Source organism: Cryptomeria japonica, chromosome 11 (genome assembly GCF_030272615.1).
Source record: "Cryptomeria japonica chromosome 11, Sugi_1.0, whole genome shotgun sequence".
Lineage (NCBI taxonomy): Eukaryota > Viridiplantae > Streptophyta > Pinopsida > Cupressales > Cupressaceae > Cryptomeria > Cryptomeria japonica.
The window spans coordinates 486,560,469-486,583,618 of record NC_081415.1 but is presented as its reverse complement, the minus strand read 5'-3'; the positions used below and the strand labels follow the sequence as shown (position 1 = coordinate 486,583,618).

Here is a 23,150-nt window from a genome sequence, read left to right as displayed (position 1 = left end):
AGATGCCTTAATAACCCACCTTAAAAATTTACATAACTAATCCAATACATATTCTAATAACCAATACAATTTTTTCTAATAAATATTTTTATCAATATTTATGAATAAATGTCTAATAATTGTGCACTAAAGATACCAATAAAGTTGCAAACTCTTCCCATCACTACTGGAAGTACAAATGAATGGATATTGATGTGTGAAATATCTTAATAAACTTTTGATTATATTTTTTAATTTTTTTTAAAAATTAGTAACTGACCCCTTCCCCTATGTTCATTTACAATAGCCTTTAACAAGTTTAAACAGAGAGATCGTGAAAGAAAAAACTCATAAACATAGTACCAGACCCTCTAAACCAAACATAATGGGATGCCATAAAACCTCCGGCCTGAAAAGCAAAACCATAAAGACGATTGCCCTAAATTGAAAAGAGAGATTTCTATAACAGAGCTCAACCATTAGCAAGGCTTAAATTGTCTTCAGTGCTTTGCACAGACCCATTTTTTTGTTCATAAACAAAGTGAACAGTTCTATTTACATTTGGTTCACATAACAATAGCTTGGTCAATGATGAAGTTTAAAAACAGACACACCATAGAAGCAGAGTTTGTAGTCCCGAGCATCTAAACCCTTCGCAAGTTGGACCAAGATTTAGGTTGGGTGTATTACAGCATTTTACAGCTTTCCGAAGAACGTAACAGACATACTCCCATCCACTCACCCTGCCTGACTGCAGTAAATTTGAATCCTACAAGAGTCCACCAGCTTATGACTCGTTCTATATAAGCTATAGGATTTTCAGTTTACTTCTAAGATCACCTATCACTGAGTGACCAAAACTACATTATTGAACTAGTAAATTCTAAACATCCATAATCCATTGGGGAAAGTTATATACCCTACCTATGACGATTTTGTGTATCCTCCAGGTCTCCACAGAGATTGGAATTGCTTCTTCCCTCTACACATTCCCAAGTGCACAACTGCAGTGATGAATTTCATGCATATTCCTTCTCAGCTTCATCGCCGGACAAAACCTCCACATCATGGCTCTCTTCCATGTCAGCAGAAGCACCACCACCATTCCAGGCTTTATACTTCCTCACATCCGCAAGTGCAGCATTTCTAATCAAGCTAATATCCACAGCCCCACTCACCATATGATAGCCCCTCTTCTGAAGCTCATCCGGAGGGTCAGTCGGCAACGCAAAACCAGATAGAAAAGCCCCATTCTTAGCCCCCAAAACCCCTCTTTCCGCCTTCATCAACATCTCCTTGGCCTTCCTGTTTCCCAAATCGCTCAAAAATCCCATACTAGAAGCCAAATCAGTTGGACCCATCTGAATACAATCAACACCCTCAACCTGAGCAATCTCCTCGATTTTCTTCACGGCATCCTCAGACTCCACCTGGCACATGACCAGCAACTCATCTTCATACTCGTTCAGATAATTTTCGTTAATCCCATAGCGGGAAGCTCTGACGACAGCATGTGCAGCCCCGCGGATGCCCTTGGGCGGGTAGCGGCAGTAGGAAACGGCCTTCTTAGCGTCCTTAGGGCTCTCAATCATGGGGAACATAAGCCCCTGGGGCCCTAAATCCATGGCCTTTTTAGCCATAACAGGGTCGTTATCAGGGATCCGTATGATCGCAGGGGTATTTGTGGAGGCCAACACCTGCAGTACAGGAACAGCCGCCATGAAATCCCCAGGGCCGTGCTCCATGTCCACGACAGCAAAATCATAGCCCGCGTAGCCCATGATCTCAGCTACAAGTGGTGAAAAGCCCATAAGAAAAGCCCCATAGAGCTTCTCGCCCTCTGCTAGGCGGGCCTTCAGAGGCTTGCTGTAGGAGGCCTTGATGGTGTTCGAGCCCGAATTGTCCTGCTTCTTTTTCTTGCACATTATTGGGGCAATTTGGCTTCGATTGTTTTGGCCGTGAAGCTTCGAAGAATTGGACCTTGGCGACCATATTGGAGTCCGAAGGCTTGGAACGAAGGCCAATGCCATGGGTTTGGGGCTTCAGAAATCTCCTGAACTTCTCCTGATCAATGCAATTAAAAGTAGGAAAAATAGAACAAGACCTATTTACTGGCTTGATTAAATAGAACAGGATAAGATTAGGGTGGAATATCTGTCCACGCTGTTCAAACTGTCATTGTCGACGTGTGGGAAGCACGTACCCCCAAATAAGTGTCTGGAACTGTGTAGCTTAAATCCCAAATATCCACCCTTAGATTTTCTCCTATCATTAAGGCAATGGTCCCATGGAAAGGAGTTAACTAAAAGTTGAGGTGGAGATTTTTTTTAATTTAATTTTTGTGATGGAGGATTATTCATTTAGTTGGAGTTTCATCATAATTTTTTTGTCTGTTTCATTTTTATGATGTTGGAGACTTGATTTCTGATGGACTCATTGACAATCTTTCACCTTCACATATCAAAGACTCATTGACAAGAGATTTATTTTTTTAAAAATGGTTCCATAAAAATTTAAAATGGTTCATACCATTTTATATGACTATTGTTAGTCCTATTATACATGTATTTATGTATTCAATGTTCTTTTTCTATTAGACTCTCCTTTTTGTCACAATCCTTTTTATCAATTGATATTTCAACCCTCTATAATTTGATATTATAACTTTATACAAATTAATGTTGTTTAAGACTATCATATAACATCTTTCCAAAGGTTTGACCTGATTCAAAGATCATTAATATGTTAAAAGGTTGTCAAATGTAAATATAATGTTTTTTTGTTTTTTTTTTTAAGTAAAATTGGTAAGTGTTGAATCATTAATATGTTAAAAGGTTGTCAAATGTAAATATAATGTTTTTTTGGTAAGTGATTACGGAGGATAGTAAGTGTAAATTATGTAAATAAACAAGAGTTGATTATTAGTTAAAATAGATAAAGCATAGGTCCAAAAAAAAAGTTGTAAATTCTATTAAGTAACATGATTAAAGGGGGAGAAAATGAGGAGGGAGTTGTAACAAAAAAATAAAACAAAATTAATGATGTGAGTGGGGTAGAAGAATGGTAAGCAAAAGTATCATGAAATTAATGATGTGAAGGTAGAAGGTAAAGAAAATGAGTGAAGTAGAAAAATGGTAAGCAAAATTATAATGAAATTAATGATGTGAATGGGTATAAAATAATGAAAACTAAAATAAATATGAGTAGGAAAGAATATATGTAAGGCAAAAATAAATGAGTGGGAAAAAATAAATGCAAAGCGAAAAGTAGTAATGCATCCATTACTAGGTAAGGTAAAAGACCTTAGGAGAATATATGAATTTTAAGTGATTGAAATATTTATAAACTTATAAAGGAAAATAGCATCTCATTAAAATTAGTCAATTTTAATGAAATGAAATTAATACATGTATGGATAAATTAACATAGTTCAATAAATGATAATTATGGGCATAGATAATTTTGAATAAATGTTTTTGATTAATAAAGTAGTGAGAACAAGGGCACTGACCCTTTTTACATAGTAAAACTATTAAAAATCATAGTGCAGAAACAACACTATAACAACATAACAACAACTATCAGCGAAAAGAGACCAAGTCTTTAGAAATCAGAACCAACAATAGAAAACACAAAAACAAACTACAGGGGTCCCTTGCGCACCCCAGTGGCATCCATGGCATTGTTCCATTCATTGTACAGGAACTTGTAAAGGTCACTAGCCTCCTGCTTATCCTCTTCTGTGTCCGCAGTACATTCCCTCAGCAAAAAGAGGGTGAGCGTCGAGCTATGCAACACCTGCAAATGAAATTTGTTAAGGCTCGCCATTTGGGCATCCCAAGTTTCCATCTTGCTCTTGAGTCGGTTGACATCGTCCATGATAGCCTGCAATTCAATCCTATGTGTGATGTCCAACACATCTATGCTCAGCTTTTCCATTTGCTGCAGAGTAGGGACACCCTAGGGGTTCACAACAACCATGTCATTCATAGCCTTTTCCATGTCCTTGGGCACATCTCCAGCAGGGGAGTTGTCAATGTCATTACCCAGGCCCATCAGGGGGACAAATTGCATCACCTGTTCAACCATCTTTAAATCCAGGTCCAAGTTACCAGAGTCCAGGGCTTTGTTATCAGAAATTTCCTCGCTCATGACACCCTTAGTGCCCATGTTCATAGGGGTCGTATCCTTAACATCAATGGGGTCTTAGGTTTGCATTTTAGAATTGCATGTGTCAACGGCACCAACAGTGGTCGGAACCATGGGGTCCCTAGTCATATCCACATCCACAACATCCCCATTAGGGGCCCCCATAGTGGTATTAGGGTCCTCTCCCTCCTTGTCCCTAATGGGGTCCTCCTCTGAGTCAATATTTTCGATCATCGGGGTCTTCTTCTTGCGGCTTTTGGAAGCTAGTCTGGAGGATCTCCTTTTAACCTCTAAATCAAGGGAAGGGTTGTCATTCTCAGCATCCTCAGAGGAGGAATTGTCATCAAAGACAATACATTTGCGTTTAACAGGGGTTTTGCCTTTGCCCTTGAACAGGGAGCAGGAAGCACTGGGACAGGCTGACAAAGTCAAATTGGGGGAGATTGCTATAAGGAAACAGTCGAGGCATAAGCATGCAAAGACATGGTGGTCATAGCAAAGCCTTCATGGGGATATTGAAAAAATCTGGGGAATGCCATAGACAGGGCAACAAGCTGCTGAGGAGTAGGCATGGGGGGCTGAGAGAGCGAAAGGTTCTCATGGAATTTATACAGCGTGTAAATGAGGCCCTGGTGAAGGAGGTAGGGCGGCTTATCCCCATGCTTGGGATCCATGGTGTCTTTAACAGATCTTTCAATAGAGTGCAGTAAATAAAAGGGTAGACAGAGCAAATCATTATTGTGGAAATGATTGAGAAGGGGCAAATGATAGTAGTAGAATACCTCGTGCCTGCCTTCGAGAGTGAATTACTTCATGATCATAAGGCAGATCATGTTCCACGAGTGTTTGAGCTCCTCCCGAGCAAATCCACCTTGGAGCTTGACGAGTTCTTTGCAGTTGCAGAAGAATCATTTCAAACCTTTGCTAATTGCAACATGGCTAGTACGCTTCTAGTGACGGTCATCAAGGGTCAACTTCGTAGCCTGGGCAATAGTCTCCTCAGAGACATCAAAGGCAATGTCGCCCACTGAGACACGCCTCCCAGACCAGGAGGAGGCAAAAGCAGTCGAGAGCTGCTCATCATGACCCTTGAGGCAATCAAAAAAATCGGCAACCCCTCCTTCAATGCAAAATTTCTAGACCAGGGGGTCATTTTTGAAATCATTCGGATTATCTGGTTCGTATCTAATTCTGTCGCCCCCCATATCCTCCGCCAACAGAGCTTCTTTAGTCATGAAAAAAATTTCACAGAGAAAGTTGCAGAGACCCTTCAAGAAGCAAGCCAAGAAGAGATAATGGGAAGTGTGTGAGCCTGGCGTCAATAAATGAGACATGAAATTGGGTGCATGGGAAAAAATGAAAATCACTTTTAGAAATGATTTCCTGGTTATGAGGCATGAAGAGCCAGCAAATACCGGCGGCAACCAACATGATACCAATCCAATCGTACCTCATCATGATGTTGTAAGCCCAAAGTAATTGCCAACACAGCAACATGTCCATCACCGCTAGCCTGGCTGAACGACTCACCACCACATCAGAAAAGATCGAAGGGATATTCCCAAAATTTGAATTATGAAACCAACACCTCCAAACTACCCCAAGGGAAGAGAGGAGAGTAAGGAAAACACTTGGCAACAAATCAATCATTAGTAAAATTTTTGGATTTCTCTTCCTAAAGAAGGAAGTCAACATGGTCCGGGAGGGAATTGTGACTCCTCCAACATCTCAATCCTCAGAGATTTAGACCAATGGCCACCAGGGCATCCACCACTCTATTGCCTTCCCTGAAGACATGTATAATTTTGAACAAGTCAAGCCCGAAGATGAGCCTCAAGGTGTCCCTAATGGTTCCCTCAATGGTCCAATTAAGCTTATTCTGCCATTTGACAACATCAATGATGAGCTTGGAGTCACCCTCAATGTCCATAATCCTAATTCCCATGGTGAGGGCGAGACGAATTCTCCAGGCTAAGGCCATAGCTTCATCCTGATTAGAGGAATTCCCATTTAGGTTACCCGCATAAGCAGCAACAAGGGCTCCCAAATGGGATCCGATAACCCCTCCACCAGTAGCCAGGTCCCCCCTGGCAGCCCCATCAAAATTGAGATTGAAATGTGTAGTCGAAGGGGACTTGACCGTGCTTTGTCTTAGGAGTCTCTTAGAGTAGTCAACAAGAGAGAACAAGGGGGGAATGTTCCAACATCTAGCAATTTCCCAGTCCCAAGTAGACGGGGGCTTGGACGCAATCCGGGTTTTAGAAACAGAGATATTCTCAAGAATCAACTTAAGGAATCAAGCAAACACAATTTCCACAGAGGCCTCTTTGTCTCTGAATATCATGTCATTCCTTTCCTTCCAGATACTCCAGCTCACATGAGGGAGGATTTGTTTCCATAGTTGTTGGATAAGGGGGTTGGAAGAGGGGCCCCGAAACTCTTGGGACAAATTTAACAAATTATCATTCATAATCCAATAGATATTGAGCTTGTTGTAGACCATCCCCCAGAGCTCCCGAGTAAAGGCACAGTGGAGGAAGAGATGAGTAGGACTTTCCTCATGATTTTTGCAGAGGATGCATCTGTTAGGGAATTGGAATCCCCGCTTGACCAAATTGTCTTAGGTCAAAAGTTTGTTGAGGAGAGCAGATCAAAAGAAATTAACCTTGGGGATGAGTTGGGGATTCTAGACCTCTTTCCAAATAGAGGTGTAAAAAAGTTCTCTTACCAAGCTCGTGTAGGCAGTTCTGACAAAGAAGTCTCCAGAGGGGTCCCACTTCCAAATGAATCTATCCTCCCTAGGAAAAAGGGGGAGGAACATACTAGCCAAAAGCTTATGGAGCTCTCTAGCAACAGGGAGGAGGAAGGGATGATCAATGCAGTAGTCCTCCAAGGCCCTCCAAGTGCGGTTGTTGAAATAATCACTGACCCTTTCTCCAAAGAAGCTTTTGGTAGCATCCTGGAGCCTTCTAAGGGAAGGGGAAGAAGCAAGGGGTCTCTCTCCCAACCAACAATCCTCCTAGAAGAGAATAATCCTACCATTTCTAATAAACCACGTCAAGCCATGAGATAAAGGGTCCCTGCAACTCAAGATGTTATTCCAAATTTTGGAACCCCTAGGAAGGCCCTCCTCTTTCAGAATAGAGGAAAAGTCTCCATTACCCAAGTACTTGGCCTTGATGATTCTACTCCAATCCGTATCCTTATTCAGAAGCTTCCAGACAATTTTGGTCATAAGGGCCTTATTGAACCTTGAGATCTTGTGGGTTCCCAACCCGCCCATGGCCTTCGGAAGACAAACTTTGTCCTAGCCCACCAAGGGAAGCCTCTTGTTTTCTTCCATTCTTGTCCAAAGGAAAGTCTTTTGGATATTCTCCAGCTTAACAGTCATAGCCGCAGAAATCTTTAAAAGGGAGAGAAAGTACATAGGGATCCCCTGAAGGGAGGAGGAGAGTAGTTGCAATTTCCTAGCACTACTGAGGAATCTACCTTTCCAACTAGCCATCTTCTTCTGCATTCTTTCGAGGATAGAGATCTATAAGAAATTAGAGACATCTTTGACAATCAAGGGGAGGCCCAGGTAGGTGCCAAGGAGGGAGGCCCTTTGACAACCAAGGATTCTGGAAACTTTATCTTGGATTTGGACATGATTGTGAAAGAAGTAAATGTTGCTCTTCTCATAGTTAATGTGTTGGCCAGAGGCCAGAGCATAGGAGTTGAGAAAGGATTTCCAAGCCTTAGCTTCACACACAAAGGAGATACCAAAAACAACAGTGTCGTCGACGAACTATTGCATAATATTATGAGGCATCGTAGAGGTAGGTTTGATGCCCAGTAGAGCTCCCCTGCAAACCATAGAGTTCAAGTTAGAAGCCAACGCTTCAGCAAGGATGATGAAAAGGTAAGGGGATAGAGGATCCCCTTGTCACAACCCTCTAGAGGCCCTAAACTTCTCCAAGGAGCTCCTGTTGAGAAGCACAACGTAGGTGACCATAGATATGCATTCCCCAATAAGTTTGATGAGTTTATCTCCAAACCCCATAGCTTTGAGAACTTTGAAAAGGAAGTTCCAGTTGACTCTATCATAAGCCTTGGAGATTTCAAGCTTGAGCACCATCCCTGAGTGATGACACTTATCCATGGAGTGAATAATCTCATGAGTAGAGATGACCGCATCAAGAATTTGTCTACCCGAGACAAAACCCTTCTGGGAAGGGCTAATCAAAGGATCCAAGAAAGGTTTGAGCCTATTAACAAGAACTTTGCTGAAGATTTTACAAATAGTATTGCGAAAACTGATAGGGCGGAAGTCCTTGAGACTAGATGCCTCCTGAGTTTTAGGGGCAAGGGCAATGAAGGTGTGATTGAGCTTGTTGAGGAGCCTTCTAGATCTGAAAAAATCCCTAGTGGTCAGAACAACATCAGGGCCTGCCACATCCCAGAAATCTTGGAAAAAAGTCGAGGGGAAAACCATTAGGACTCGGGGCTTTGAAGGAACCCATAGCAAAAACAAAGGACTTGACTTCATCTTCAGAAACAGGGGCCAAAATGAGGTTGTTATCTTCCACTGGGAGGGGTGGTGGGAGGCAGTTGAGAAGATCCTCCTCGGCAGGGGCCTCCAAGTCACCATCTTCCCTAAACAAAGTGGCAAAATAGTTGGTAGTCAGTCTGCTCAAACTATCCTCATCATTGACCTCTTGATTGTTATCGTCCATGAGGGAGGAGATGTGGTTTCTACGCCTATGGATAATAACATATATGTGAAAGAAAGTTGTATTCTTGTCACCCTCTTTGAGCCATTGAACCCTGGATTTATGTTTCCAGTAGAGTTCTTCTTTGTGGGAGTTTTCCTTCCATTTTCTGTGGAAAGCAGCCTCCTCCATAGGGGTAGCTTCAAGGGAGTCACCTTGATCAATGCGCTCTTGGACAGTCAATTTACTATTGAGCTCCTTTTTTTGCTTGAAGATATCCCTGAAGGTGTATTTATTCCAACCCCAGACGTTTCTTTTGACCAAGTTGAGCTTCTAGGCAATCTAGAACATAGGTGTGTCAGGTCTGTAGGTGCTCCGCCATCTTTTAATGCAATCCTTGAACTTCGGATGAGAATTCCACATAATTTCATACCGAAAAGGATGATTTTTCCTTGCAGCATTTGTGGTATTCCAGAGGAGAAGGGGGTTGTGGTCAGAGACCGTTCTGGGGAGGGCAGTGAGCTTCAAGGAGGGACCAATTCCCCAATTGCCCGATATGATAAATTTGTCAAGTTTGACCTGAATAAGATCCTTTCCCTTCCTAAGATTGGACCAAGTGAATTTTTGCCCCGTTAGTTCCACATCCATCAACCCATTCCTGACAATGAAGTCGACAAGATTAGTCATGTTGTCCGAGTACTCTGGAAGGCCTCCCAACTTCTTAGAGGGGATCAAAGGAGAGTTGAAATCACCCGCAATCAACCAGTGGGCATTGGCATTATTTTGTATTAGAGCAGTTATGTCGTTCTAGAGATTTAGTCTACCTGATCTGACATTGGGGGCGTAAACATTAACGAGAAGGCAGGAGTTCATCAGGGAAGAGAGTTTAGAGACCAAAAGGTTGGCCGAGGAGGAGAGAAAACTGCCAGAAAAATGGGAGGGGTCCCACATGGTAACCAAGCCACCAGAGGCTCCAGTAGCATCACTGATAACAAACTTAGCACTAGGCCAAATTTTCCCAGCAACAAGGGAAAAGGAAGACATAGACATCTTAACTTCTTGGAAAAGAAGGACCATAATTTTATTTTAAAAAATACACTTCTTAAGAGCATATTGCTTTTGGGGGTTGTTGAGGCCCCTCATGTTCCATGAGAGGACCTTCATTTCTTACCTTTTATGGACGTCTCCAAGGTTTGATGCCTGCCATTGGCAATATCCCTTGTTGCTTCCTTTTGTCTCGATAGTCTCTACGATGGCCGACCCGCTTTAAGCTACGTCCCCACATCAGGCTTTGCATTCTTGGTCTTGCGTTTTTTGAGTAATCCAACCCTCGTCAACAGGGGTCATGCAACCACTGGATGACGCACCAGGAGCACCTGGTGAGAGGATACTTTGGTTCGGAGTGGGAAACACCAACGGGGAGCGAGTTGTCTCTGGGGTGACTGTGGGGTCCCTCGCAATCTTGCCATCTTACAATTGATCAACCAATGAAACCGAGCTGGCCATCGAGGAGATGCATTGTTCCTTCAAGGCCGATTTAGAGGCTTCATCCACATGCTTTGCAGGAGATTTGTATAAATGTTATTTTAAGAAAATAATTGTAAAAGAGGAGTGTAGTTAGCTCTAGGAATAATGTGGATGAATAAATCTAATGCTACAAACTTTGATAATTTGATATAGAAAAATAAGTACTAGGATGCATCTTCTATCTAGAAATCTATATTGTTAGAATGTTTCCAATGCACCCTCTAAAAATTTGTGACATGGGATAACAAGCCTTTTGCGAGATCCTTAACTAGAAGGCTTTCTCAAATAGCTGCACCTTTTAGAAAAAACGGCTAGCTCACTTGCTAATAAGTGGTATCAAAGTAGGGTTGCAGTTTCGAATTCCCTTGGTAAAGGATTAGTGACATGGTTTAACTAGGATGGTAGCGATTTCTTAAATATGTGTGCCTTTTGAGAAAAATGGCTAGCTCAATTATTAATATATATAATACTACAACATTTTTTTGTTGAATCCATGTATCTAGGTCATTTTCATATGCATAGATTTGATCTTAACGGGTATTGCACTTTTTCTACTTGATTTGCTCAATTATTAGTTCTTATAGATGTCAAGAATTGGTAATATCTAAAAGCACCTTAATATAAATGGATATGGGTCCTTTTATAGTCCATGGTATTGCGCAATCTATTTTTGGGTCTACATGTGGCTTAAAAATATTATGGAACTACCCTCGACTCCTTGGAAGAGGCACCAAACTATGCTACAAACGTGTCACCACTAAACCAACTCGGGTGTACCACTATGACAAACTACATCGTTCTAGAGGATAAGTTACCCTAGATCAACCACCATGACAAAACAACTTTACAATCAAGCCAAAGATCAATAAACAAGAAGAAAGAATGTATATCTTGCTACTTCTTTTAACGCATAATTTAAAGTGCGCTTCTAAATACTTATTGAATGCTTGATATTCTTGATGTGTAAAAATGAATGTAATTAAATGCCTTTAGATACAAATTCATATTAATAATCATTCAAAATGTGTATCAAACTAGATTGAGAATGGGAACAAAATTTGTGAATAATAAATAAAATTGATCTTTAATTTTAGAGGTGAATGTCGGATCAATCTTATAGCTATGGTACTAGGTAACCAGGAAATGGGAGTACTAACTCAGACATAGAGACCCTCTAAACCAAACATAATGGGCTACCATAAAACCTCCGGCCTGAAAAGCAAAACTATAAAGACAACACATTGCACCCATTGCCATAAATTGAAAAGATAGATTTCTATACCAGACTTCAACCATTAGCAAGGCTTTAATGTCTTCAGTACTTTGCAGAGACCCATTTTCTTTGTTCATAAACAAAATCTATTTACATTTGGTCCTCATAACAAGAGCTTGGTCCACAATGAAGCTTAAAAACAGACACACAATAGAAGCAGAGTTTGTAGTCCGGAACATCTAAACCTTTCACAAGTTGGACCAAGATTTGGTTTGGGTAATTACAGCATTCACACTCCCATCCACTAACCCTGCCTGACTGCTGTACTTGTGAATCTTACAAGAGTCCACCAGCTTATGACTCGTTTTATACAAGCTATTGGATTTTCAGGCTACTTCTAAGATCACCTATCACTGAGTGACCAAACAACATTATTGAACCAGTAAATTCTACGTATCTATAATCCATTGCAGAAAGTTATATACCCTACCTATGACGATTTTGTGTATCCTCCAGGTCTCCACACAGATTGGAATTGCTTCTTCCCTCTACAAATTTCCAAGTGCACAAATGCAGTGATGAATTTCATGCAAATTCCTTCTCAGCTTCATTGCCAGACAAAACGTCCACATCATGGCCCTCCTCCATGTCAGCAGAAGCACCACCACCATTCCAGGCTTTATACTTCCTCACATCTGCAAGTGCAGCATCTCTAATCAAGGCAATATCCACAGCCCCACTCACCATATGATAGCCCCTCTTCTGAATCTCATCCGGAGGGTCACATGGCATAGCAAAACCTGCCAGAAAAGGCCCATTCTTCACCCCCAAAACCCCTCTTTCCGCCCTCATCAACATCTCCTTGGCCTTAGTGTTGCCCAAATCGCTCAAAAAACCCATACTAGAAGCCAAATCAGTTGGACCCATCTGAATACAATCAACACCCTCAACCTGAGCAATCTCCTCGATTTTCTTCACGGCATCCTCAGACTCCACCTGGCACATGACCAGCAACTCGTCTTCATACTCGTTCAAATAATTTTCGTTAATCCCATAACGGGATGCCCTGACGACACCATGTGCAGCCCCGCGGATGCCCTTAGGCGGGTAGCGGCAGTAGGAAACGGCCTTCTTAGCGTCCTTAGGGCTCTCAATCATGGGGAACATAAGCCCCTGGGGCCCTAAATCCATGGCCTTTTTAACCATAACAGGGTCATTATCAGGGATCCGGATGATAGCAGGGGTATTTGTGGAGGCCAACACCTGCAGCACAGGAACGGCCGCCATGAAATCCCCAGGGCCGTGCTCCATGTCCACAACAGCGAAATCATAGCCTGCGTAGCCCATGATCTCAGCTACAAGTGGTGAAAAGCTCACAAGAAAAGCCCCATAGAGCTTCTCGCCCTCTGCCAGGCGGGCCTTCAGGGGCTTGCTGTAGGAGGCCCTGACGGTGTTCGAGCCCGAATTGTCCTGCTTCTTTTTCTTGCACATTATTGGGGCAGTTTGGCTTTGACTGTTTTGGCTATGGGGTTTCAAAGAATTGGACCTTGTTGACCATATTGGACTCCGAAGGCTTGGAATGAAGGCCAATGCCATGGGTTTGGGGTTTCAGAAAACTCTTGAATTTTCCTGTATCGGCACAATTAAATGCAGGATAAGTAGATTTAGCCTTATTACCAGCTTGATTAAATAGAACAGGGAAGGATTAGGGTGGAGTATCTGTCCACGCTGTTCAAACTGTCACTGTCGACGTGTGGGAAGCACGTACCCCCGAATATGTGTCTGGAACTGTAGCTTAAATCCCATATCCATCTCTCCCATCATTAAGGCTATGGTCCAATGAAAAGGGACTAACTAAAAGTTAGATCACAAATTTTAGGAGATAATTTTTTTTTTTTAATTCACAAAGTTGTGTTATGTAGATACTAGAGCATGAGTTTTGGGTTGAATATTTTTGGCTAAGAGTCAAGGATTGAGGGGTATCCATTTTCTCAATTCCTTTTTGATGTCGGAAGCTTGCACTTAGCCAAACTTGATCCGTGGTGGACTCATTAAGAACCTTTCGACTTCACCAAACAGATTTTCTTTTTGAAAAAGTAGTTTCATAAAAATTTATAATTGTTCCTACTGATTATACCATTCCATATGACTATCATTAGTCCTTATCATGCATGCATTAATGCATTAAATGTTCTAGCCCATTGTATCTTTAAATTTTCTTTAGTACTCTCCTTAATCCATTGGGCTCTCCTCTTTGTCACAACCCTCTACAAATTGATATTTCAACCCTCTATAAATTGATATCATAACCGTCTACAAATTTATGTTATTAAGGTTTATTATCTAACATCTTTTCAAGGGTTTAAGTGGATTAAAAGAAAACAAATATGTTAAAATGTTATCAAATGTAAATTATTTTAAAAGAAAAATTAGTAAGTAATTATGGAGGGTAGTAATTATGAATTATATAAATAAATAAGGGTTGATTATTAGTGAAAATTGATAAAGCATTGGTCCACAAAAGGTTGTTGCAAATTCTACAAAGTAACATGAAGAAAGGGGGAGATAATGAAGGAGGGAGCGGAGAACAAGAATCATAACAATAAAATAAAATAAAATTAATGATATGAATGGGTAGAAGGTAAGGGAAATGAGTGGAGTAGAAGAATGGTAAGCAAAAGCATCATGAAATTAATGATGTGAATGGGTAGAAGGTAAAGAAAATGAGTGAAGTAGAAAAATGGTAAGCAAAATCATAATGAAATTAATGATGTGAATGGGTACAAGGTAAGAAAAATGAAAAGAAATATGAGTAGGAAAGAGTTGATGTATATGGGAGGATAATGAATCAATATAAATGATGTAATGTATTAACAGTTAGGTAAAGGGAGAAAGGACATAATATAAATTTTAAGCGATTGAAATATTTATAAACTTATAAATGAAAATAACATTTCATTAAAATTAGTCAAGTCTAATGAAATGAAATTAATACATGTAAAGATAAATTAATATAGTTTAATAAATGATCATTATGGTCTTCAATAATTTTGAATTAAATGTTATTTTAAGAAAATAATTGTAAAAGAGGAGTGTAGTTAACTCTAGGAATGATGTGGATGAATAAATGTGATGTGACAAACTTTGATGACTTGATATAGAAATATAAGCATTAGGATGTGTCTTCTATCTAGAAATCTACATTGTTGGAATGGTCCCAATTTATCCCCTTGGGATTCGTGACATGGGTTAACAAGCCTTTTACAAGATCCTTAATTGGAATGGTAACAATCTGTCAAATAGGTGCACCTTTTAGGAAAAACAGCTAGCTCAATTGTTAATAAGTGGTATCAAAGTGGAGTTGTAGGTTTGAATCCCCTTGGGTAACACTAAGGGGGAGATTGTTAGAACTTGTCCAACATCTCCCCTCAGGATTAGTGGCATTTTTTTAACAAGCCTAATGTGAGATCCTTAACTAGGATGGTAGTGATTTCTTAAATAGGTGCACCTTTTGGGGAAAATGGCTAGCTCAATTGTTACTATATATAATACTACAACTTTCTTTTTGTTGAATCCATGTATTTAGGTCATTTCCGTAGGCATAGATTTGATCCTAATGGGTATTGCACTTTTTCTACTTGATTTGATCAATTATCTAGTTCTTATTAGATGTCAAGAATTGTTACCTTAATAGAAATGGATATGCATCCTTTTATAGTCCATGGTATTGGGAAATCTATTTTTGGGTTTGCAAGTGGCTTATAATAATAGGGAACTACCCTATGTTCCTTAGAAGAGGCACCTAGTTGTGATACAAACATGGTGTACATACATTTCTCCCTATAGGATTTGAGCTTGTGACCTCTTTCGCAAGAGTATAGGCTCTCCACCACTAGGCCAACTCTAGTACACCACCATGACAAACTATGTCATCCTAGAGGACAAGTTAGAATGCCAAAGGATAAGTTACCCTATGCCAACCACCTCGACAAGCCAAATTTACAATCGATCTAAAGATCAATAAACAACAAGCATGAATGTATATGTCTCGTGACTTCTTTTAATGCACAATTTGAAGTGCTCTTCTAAATACTCATTGAATGCTTGATATCCTTGTCGTGTAAAAATGAATGCAATTAAATGCCTTTAAATACAAGTTCATATTAATAATCATGTGAAATGTGTACCAAGATAGCTTAGGATGGAAACAAAATATGTGGGAGTTAATAAAAAAAAAATTGATCTTTAATTTTAGGGGTGAGTGTGGGATCAATCTTATGTCCATGATACTAATTGAAGACATGGGAGTAGTAATATTTAGATACGAAATAAATGTTCATATGTGAAGGATGTAGTAGATCACTAGTATATGATAATGTGTGTAAAATTAGACCAGGTAAGGTCAAATTGATAGAAATTAGTGAAGTCGAGGATATATGAAGGATCAAAGAATGAGCCCAATTTCACATAATATTGTTCTCTTTGTCAATATATAATTGTGCTTAGACACTCTTTCAAAATGGGCCAAAAACTAAATGAGAATTGACATGGGTATGCAAATTCACCATTACAATGTAAAGTTCAATATCATTAACCACTAAGTGAAGTAAAACTTGTAAAAAAAAAATAAAAAAATAAACTGATTGAAGGAAATTGTCAAGGGAATCAGAAACCACGTTGTATTTGGATGAAGAGGTTAAAATAGGAGATAAAAGTAAAAGAAAGAAGATGAAGATGTGAAAAGGATAAAGAGAGTTAAAAGGAAATAATAAAAGCAATTAAATTTTATACATAATATTGGCATTAAAGGCATTTATAATCAATTCTATAGAATAGCTTAGACCTCGCCCATATTATGCCATGTTTGTTTTTTATTAATAAAGCAGTGAGAACAAGGACACTGACCCTTTACATAGCAAAACTATTAAAAATAATAGCGTAGAAACAACACTATAACATCAATTAACAACAACTAGTAGCAAAAAGGAACCAAGTCTTTAGAAATTAGAAACAACAGCAGAAAACAAAAAATAAACTATAGGGGTGCCTTGCGCACCCTAGTGGCATCCATAACATTGTTCCATTTGTTTAACAGGAACTTGTAGAGGTCCCTAGCCTCCTGCTTGTCCTCCTCAATGTCCGCATAGTGTTCCCTTAGCAGAGAGAGGGTGAGCGCGAAGCTATGTAAAACCTACACATGGAATTTGTTAAGGCCCACCATTTGGGCTTCCCAAGCCTCCATCTTGTTCTTGAGCCGGTTGATATCCTCCTTGATAGTCTGTAGATAAAGCATAGGGCTGAGGTTTTCAATTCTCTGCGTGATGTCCAACACATCTGTGCTCAGCTTTTCCATTTGTTGGAGAGTAGGGACCTCCTGGGGGTTCTCAGCAGCCATGTCATCCGTAGTTTCTTCGGTCTCTTTGAGCACACCACCGGTAAGGGAGTTATCACTATCATTAACCAGACCCATCAGAGGGATAGAATGCATCACATGTTCAGTCATTTTTGAATCTGAGTCCAAATCACCAGATTCCAGTGCTTTGTTATCAGAGATTTCCACGCCCATAAGACCCTCACTGTCTGTGTTCATAGGGGGCATATCCTTATCATTAATGAGGTCTTGGGTTTGCATTTCAGAGATACTCATGTCAGCGGCACCAACAGGGGTCATAACCATGGGGTCCCTAGTCACATTCACATCCACAACATCCCCATCAGGGCCCCCATAGTGGTATTAGGGCCCTCCTCCTTCTTGTCCCCAATGGGGTCCTCCTTAGAGTCCAAATTCTCGATCATCGGGGTCTTCTTTTTGTGGCATTTGGAAGCAACTCTGGAGGATCTCCTTTTAATCTCAGAACCTTGTGAAGGATTGTCGTTCTCAACATCCTCAGAGGAAGAATTGTCATCAAAGACAATGCGTTTGCATTTAGCGGGGGTTTTTCTTTTGCCCTTGGACATGGAGCGAGAAGCACTAAGAGAGGAAGAAACAGTTAAACTAGGGGAGACCGCCGATAAGGAAACAACTGAGGCATAAGCAGGCAGGGACATGGTGGCCATAGAAAATCCCTCGTGGGGATATTGGAAGAATCTAGGGAAATCCATAGACAGGGCTGCGAGTTGCTGGGGAGTCGGCATGGGGGGCTAAGAGAGCGAAAGATTCTAACCAGGGGGGGGGGCAAAGAGCCTCATGGAATTTATTCAACCTGTAAATGAGGCCTTGCTAGAGGAGGTAGGGAGGCTTATCCCCATGCTTAGGGTCCATGGTGTATCAACAAAGCTCTCTATAGAGTGTCGTAAATAAAACGACAAACAAAGCAAATCATTTTTACGGAAGTGATTGAGGAGGGGCAAATGGTACTAGTAGAATACCTTATACCTATCTTTGAGAGTGAAGTACTTCATGATCATGAGGCAGATCATGTTCCACAGGTGCTTGAGCTCCTCCTGAGCAAACCCACCTTGCAGCTTGACGGGTTCTTCATGCTTACGGAAGAACCACTTCAAACCTTCACTGTTTGCAACATGACAGGTATGCTTCCAATGGCGGCCATCAAGGGTCAGCTTCGTAGCTTGGGAAATAGTCTCCTCAGAGACATCAAAGGCAATGTCACCAACTGAGACCCACCTCCCAGACCAGGAGGAGGCAAAATCAGCCGAGATCTACTCATCATGGCCCTTCAAGCAATCCAGAAAATCGGCAACCCCACCTTCAACACAAAAGTTCCAGACCAAGGGGTAGTTTTTAAAATCATCTGGATTATCCATTTCATATCTAACTTTTCTACCCCCCATGTCCTCCACTAAGAGAGCTTCTTTAGTCATGAAATAGAGAAAGTTGCAGAGACCCTTCGAGAAGCAAGCTAAGAAGACAACATGGGAAGTGTGCGAGCCTGATGTCAATAAATGAGAAATGAAGTTGGACGCATGGGAAAAAATAAAGTCACTTTTAGAAATGATTTCCTGGTTACGAGGCATTAAGAGCCAACAAATACTAGCAGCAACCAACACGTTTCCAATCCAGTCGTACCTCATCATGACTTTGCAAGCCCAAGTGAAATGCCAGCACAACAACGCCTGCGTCATTGCCAGCCTGGCCGAACAAGTCACCACCACATCAGAAGGGATCAGATGGATATTCCCAATATTTTAATTATGAAACCACCACCTCCAGACTGTCCCGAGAGAAGAGAGGAGGGTCAGGGAAGAACTTGGCAGCCGCTCAATCATTAGTGAAGATTTTGGATTTCTCTTGCTCGAGAAGGAAGTTAACATGGTCTGGGAGGGAGTTGTGACTCCTCCAACATCTCAGCCCTGAGAGGTTTAGGCCAATGGTTGCCATGGCGTCCACCACATAGTTGCCTTCCCTGTAGATATGCATAACTCTGAACAAGTCAAGCTCGGAGATGAGCCTCAAGGTTTCCCTGATGGTTCCCTCAATTGTCCAATTAAGCTTATTTTTCCCTTTGACAACATCAATGATAAGCTTTGAGTCCCCCTCAATGTTCATAACCCTGGTTCCCATGAAGAGTGCAATGTGGATTCCCTAGACTAAGTCCATCGCTTCAACTTGATTAGAGGAATGCCCATTCAGGTTACCCACATAAGAAGCAACAAGGGCCCCCAGATGGGATCTAATAACCCCTCCACCACCAGCCAGGCCCCCCTAGCAGCCCCATCAAAATTGAGTTTAAAATTTGTAGCCGGGGGGAACCAGACCATGCTTTGTCTTAGAAGTCTCTTAGAGAAGTCAACAAGAGAGAATGAGGGGGGAAGGTTCCACTGTCTAGTAATTTCCTAGTCCCAGGTAGAGGGGGGCTTGGATGCCATCCAGGTTTTAGAAATAGAGATATTCTCAAGAATCAGTTTAAGGAATCGAGCAAACACAGTTTCCGCAGAGGCCTCTTTGTCTCTGAATATCCCACCATTCCTTTCCTTCTAGATACACCACCTCACTTGGGGGGGGGATTTGCTTCCATAGTTGTTAGATAAGGGGGTTGGAAGAGGGACCCCAAAACTCCTGAGACATATTTAACAAATTATCATTCATAACCCAACAGATATTAAGCTTACTGTAGACCATCCCCCATAGCTCCTGAGTGAAGGCACAGTGGAGGAAGAGATGGGCAGGACTTTCTTCATCATTTTTGCAGAGGATGCATCTATTAGGGAAATGGAATCCTCGCTTGACCAAATTGTCTTGGGTCAAAATTTTGTTGAGGAGAGTAGTCCACTAGAATAAATTAACCTTGGGGAGGAGTTGGGGATTCTAGACCTCTTTCTAGATAGAGGAGTAAACAAGTTCCCTAAGTAAGCTAGTCTAGGCTGTTCTAATAGAGAAGTCTCCAGAGGGGTCCCACTTCCAAATAAGTCTATCCTCCCTAGGAAATAGGGGGAGGAATATACCGGCCAAAAGCTTCTGGAACTCTCTAGCAGTAGGGAGGAGGAAGGGATGGTCAATGCAACAGTCCTCCAAGTGCAATTGTTGAAGTAATCACTGACCCTTTCACCAAAGAAGCCTTTGGTGGCATCTTGTAGCCATCTCAGGGAGGGGGAAGAAGCAAGGGGTCTCTCTTCTAACCAACAATCTTCCCAGAAGAGAATGTTCCTGCCATTTCCAATAAGCCACCTTAAACAATGAGATAAAGGGTCCCTGCAACTCAAGATGTTATTCCAAATTTTGGAACCCCTGGGAAGGCCCTCCTCTTTTAGAACAGAGGAAAAGTCCTCATTACCCAAGTACTTAGCCCTAATGATCCTACTCCAATCCATATCCTTATTCAAAAGCTTCCAGGCAATTTTAGTCATAAGGGCCTTATTGAACCTTGAGATCTTACGAGTTCCCAAGCCGCCCATGGCCTTGGGAAGACAAACTTTGTCCTAGCCCACCAAGGCGAGCCTCTTCTTTTCTTCCATTCCCATCCAGAGGAAAGTCTTTTGAATGTTTTGTAGCTTAGTAGCCATAGTCGGAGATATCTTGAATAGGGAGAGAAAGTACACAGGGATCCCCTGGAGGGAGGAGGAAAGCAGCTGCGATTTCCCAACACTACTCAGGAATCTACCTTTCCAACCAGCCAACTTCTTTTGCATTCTTTCAAGGATAGAGATCCAGAAGGAATTAGAGACATCTTTAACATTCAAGGGGAGGCCTAGGTAGGTGCCAGGGAGGGAGGCCCTTTGACAATCAAGTATTTTGTAGACTTTATCTTGGAGTTGGGCATTAGTGTGAAAGAAGTAAATGCTGCTCTTTTCATAGTTAATGTGTTGGCTAGATGCTAGAGCATAGGCATTGAGAAAGGATTTCCAATCCTTAGCTTCCCAAACAGAGGAGATACCAAAAAGAATAGTGTCATCAATGAACTATTGTAGAACATTGGGGGGTGCCGTAGAGGGAGGTTTGATGCCCAGAAGAGTGCCCCTACGAACCAAGGAGTTCAAGTTAGAGGCCAACACTTCAACAAGGATGATGAAGAGGTAAGGGGATAGAGGATCCCCTTGCCGCAACCCTCTGGAGGCCCTGAACTTCTCTAGAGGGCTCCCATTTAGTAGCACACCGTAGGTGACAGTAGATATACATTCCCCAATAAGTTTGATGAGTTTGTCTCCAAACCCCATAGCTTTGCGAACTTTGAAAAGGAAGTTCCAGTTGACCCTGTCATAAGCCTTGGAGATGTCAAGTTTGAGAACCATCCTCGATTGATAACACTTATCCATGGAGTGGATAATCTCATGAGTAGAGATACCCGCATCAAGAATCTGTCTACCTGGAAGAAAACCCTTCTGGGAGGGGCTAATCAAAGGATCCAAGAAAGGTTTGAGCCTATTGACAAGAACTTTGCTGAAAATTTTATAAATAGTGTTGCAAAGACTGATAGGGCGGAAGTCCTTGAGAGTATATGCCTCCTGATTTTTAGGGACAAGGGCAATGAAGGTGTGATTGAGTTTGTTAAGGAGCCTTCCCCATTTGAAAAAATCTCTAGTAGCCAGAACAACATCAGAGACCACCACATCCCAAAAATCTTGAAAAAAAGTCAGGGGGAAACCATCTAGACCCAGGGCTTTGAAGGGGCCCATAGAAAAAACAACAGACTTGACTTCCTCCTCAGAAACAGGGGCCAAAATAAGGTTGTTATCTTCCACCGAGAGGGACGGTGGGATGCAGTTAAGAAGGTCCTCCCCAGCAGGGGCCCCCAAGTCATCATCATCCCTAAATAAAGTGGCAAAATAGTTGGTAGTCAGTTTGCTCAAACTATCAACATTGTTGACCACCTAATTGTTGTCGTCCATGAGGGAAGAGATGTGGTTTTTGTGCCTGTGGATAGTAGTAGATCTATGGAAGAAAGTTGTATTTTTATCACCCTCTTTGAGCCATTGAACCCTGGATTTTTGTTTCCAGTAGAGTTCCTCTTTGTGGGAATCATCCTTCCATTTTCTTCGAAGGGTAGCCTCCTCCATATGGGTGGCTTCAAGGGAGTCACCTTGATCAATACTCTCTTGAATAATAGTCAATTTACTATTGAGCTCCTTTTTTTGCTTGAAGATATCCCCGAAGATGTATTTGTTCCATCCCCAGATGTTTCTTTTGACCAAGTCGATCTTCTAGGCAATCCTGAACATAGGAGTACCAGGTATATTGGTGCTCCACTATATTTTAATGCAATCATTGAAATTTGGATGAGAGTTCCACATAATTTCATATCGAAAAGGATGATTCTTCCTTGCAATATTTGTGGTATTCCAAAGGAGCAGGGGGTTGTGGTCAGAGACCGTTCTGGGGAGGGCAGTGAGCTTCAAGGCTGGACCAATTCCCCAGTTGCCCGAGATGAGAAATCTGTCAAATCTAACCTGAATAAGATCCTTTCCCTTCCTAAGATTGGACCAAGTGAATTTTTGCCTCGTTAGTTCCACATCCATCAACCCATTCCTACCAATGAAGTCGACAAGATTAGTCATACCGTCAAAGTGCTCTGGAAGGCCTCCGAACTTCTCAGAGGGGATCAAAGGTGAGTTGAAATCACCCGCAATCAACCAGTGGGCATTGGCATTATTTTGTATTAGAGAATTTATGTCATTCCAAAGCTTTAATCTACTAGATCTGACATTGGGGGCATAAACATTAATAAGAATGCAGGAGTCTGTCAGGGAAGAGAGTTCAGAGACCAAAAGGTTGGTTGAGGAGGAGAGAAGACTGCCAAAAAAATGGGAGGGGTCCCACATGGTGACCAAGCCACCGAAGGCTCCAGTAGAATCACTAATAACAAACTTAGCACCAGACCAAATTTTTCCAGCAACAAGAGAAAAGGAGGACATAGACATCTTAACTTCTTGGAGAAGAAGGACCATAATTTTATTTTCAAAAATACACTTTTTAAGAGCATATTGCTTTTGGGAGTTGTTAAGGCCCCTCATGTTCCAGGAGAGGAACTTCATTTCTTACCTTTTATGGACGTCTCCAATGTCTGTTGCCTGCCATTGGCAATATCCCTTGCTGGTTCCTTTTGTCTTGATAGTCTCTGTGATGGCCAACCCACTTTGAGATTTGTCCCCACATCAGGCTTTGCATTCCTAGTCTTGCATCTTTGAGTAATCCAGCC

General features: G+C 41.5%; 2 protein-coding genes across 2 annotated transcripts; both read right to left on the bottom strand.

The window, feature by feature from the left end:
* Positions 1–419: 419 nt before the first annotated feature.
* Positions 420–2,181, bottom strand: LOC131032434 (uncharacterized). The gene has a single exon (XM_057963400.2). The coding sequence runs from the start codon at positions 2,007–2,009 to the stop codon at positions 999–1,001; it is 1,011 nt and encodes a 336-aa protein (XP_057819383.2). The 5' UTR covers positions 2,010–2,181; the 3' UTR covers positions 420–998.
* Positions 2,182–11,596: 9,415 nt separating this feature from the next.
* LOC131032435 (uncharacterized) lies at positions 11,597–13,297 on the bottom strand. Its single transcript, XM_057963402.2, has one exon. It carries the CDS (start codon positions 13,153–13,155, stop codon positions 12,145–12,147), a length of 1,011 nt encoding a protein of 336 aa, XP_057819385.2. The 5' UTR covers positions 13,156–13,297; the 3' UTR covers positions 11,597–12,144.
* Between the last annotated feature and the right edge of the window lie 9,853 nt (positions 13,298–23,150).

Excerpts from the sequence above, each read along its gene's own strand:
- LOC131032434 (XM_057963400.2), bottom strand. The coding sequence starts at position 2,009 with ATGGCATTGGCCTTCGTTCCAAGCCTTCGGACTCCAATATGGTCGCCA.
- LOC131032435 (XM_057963402.2), bottom strand. The coding sequence starts at position 13,155 with ATGGCATTGGCCTTCATTCCAAGCCTTCGGAGTCCAATATGGTCAACA.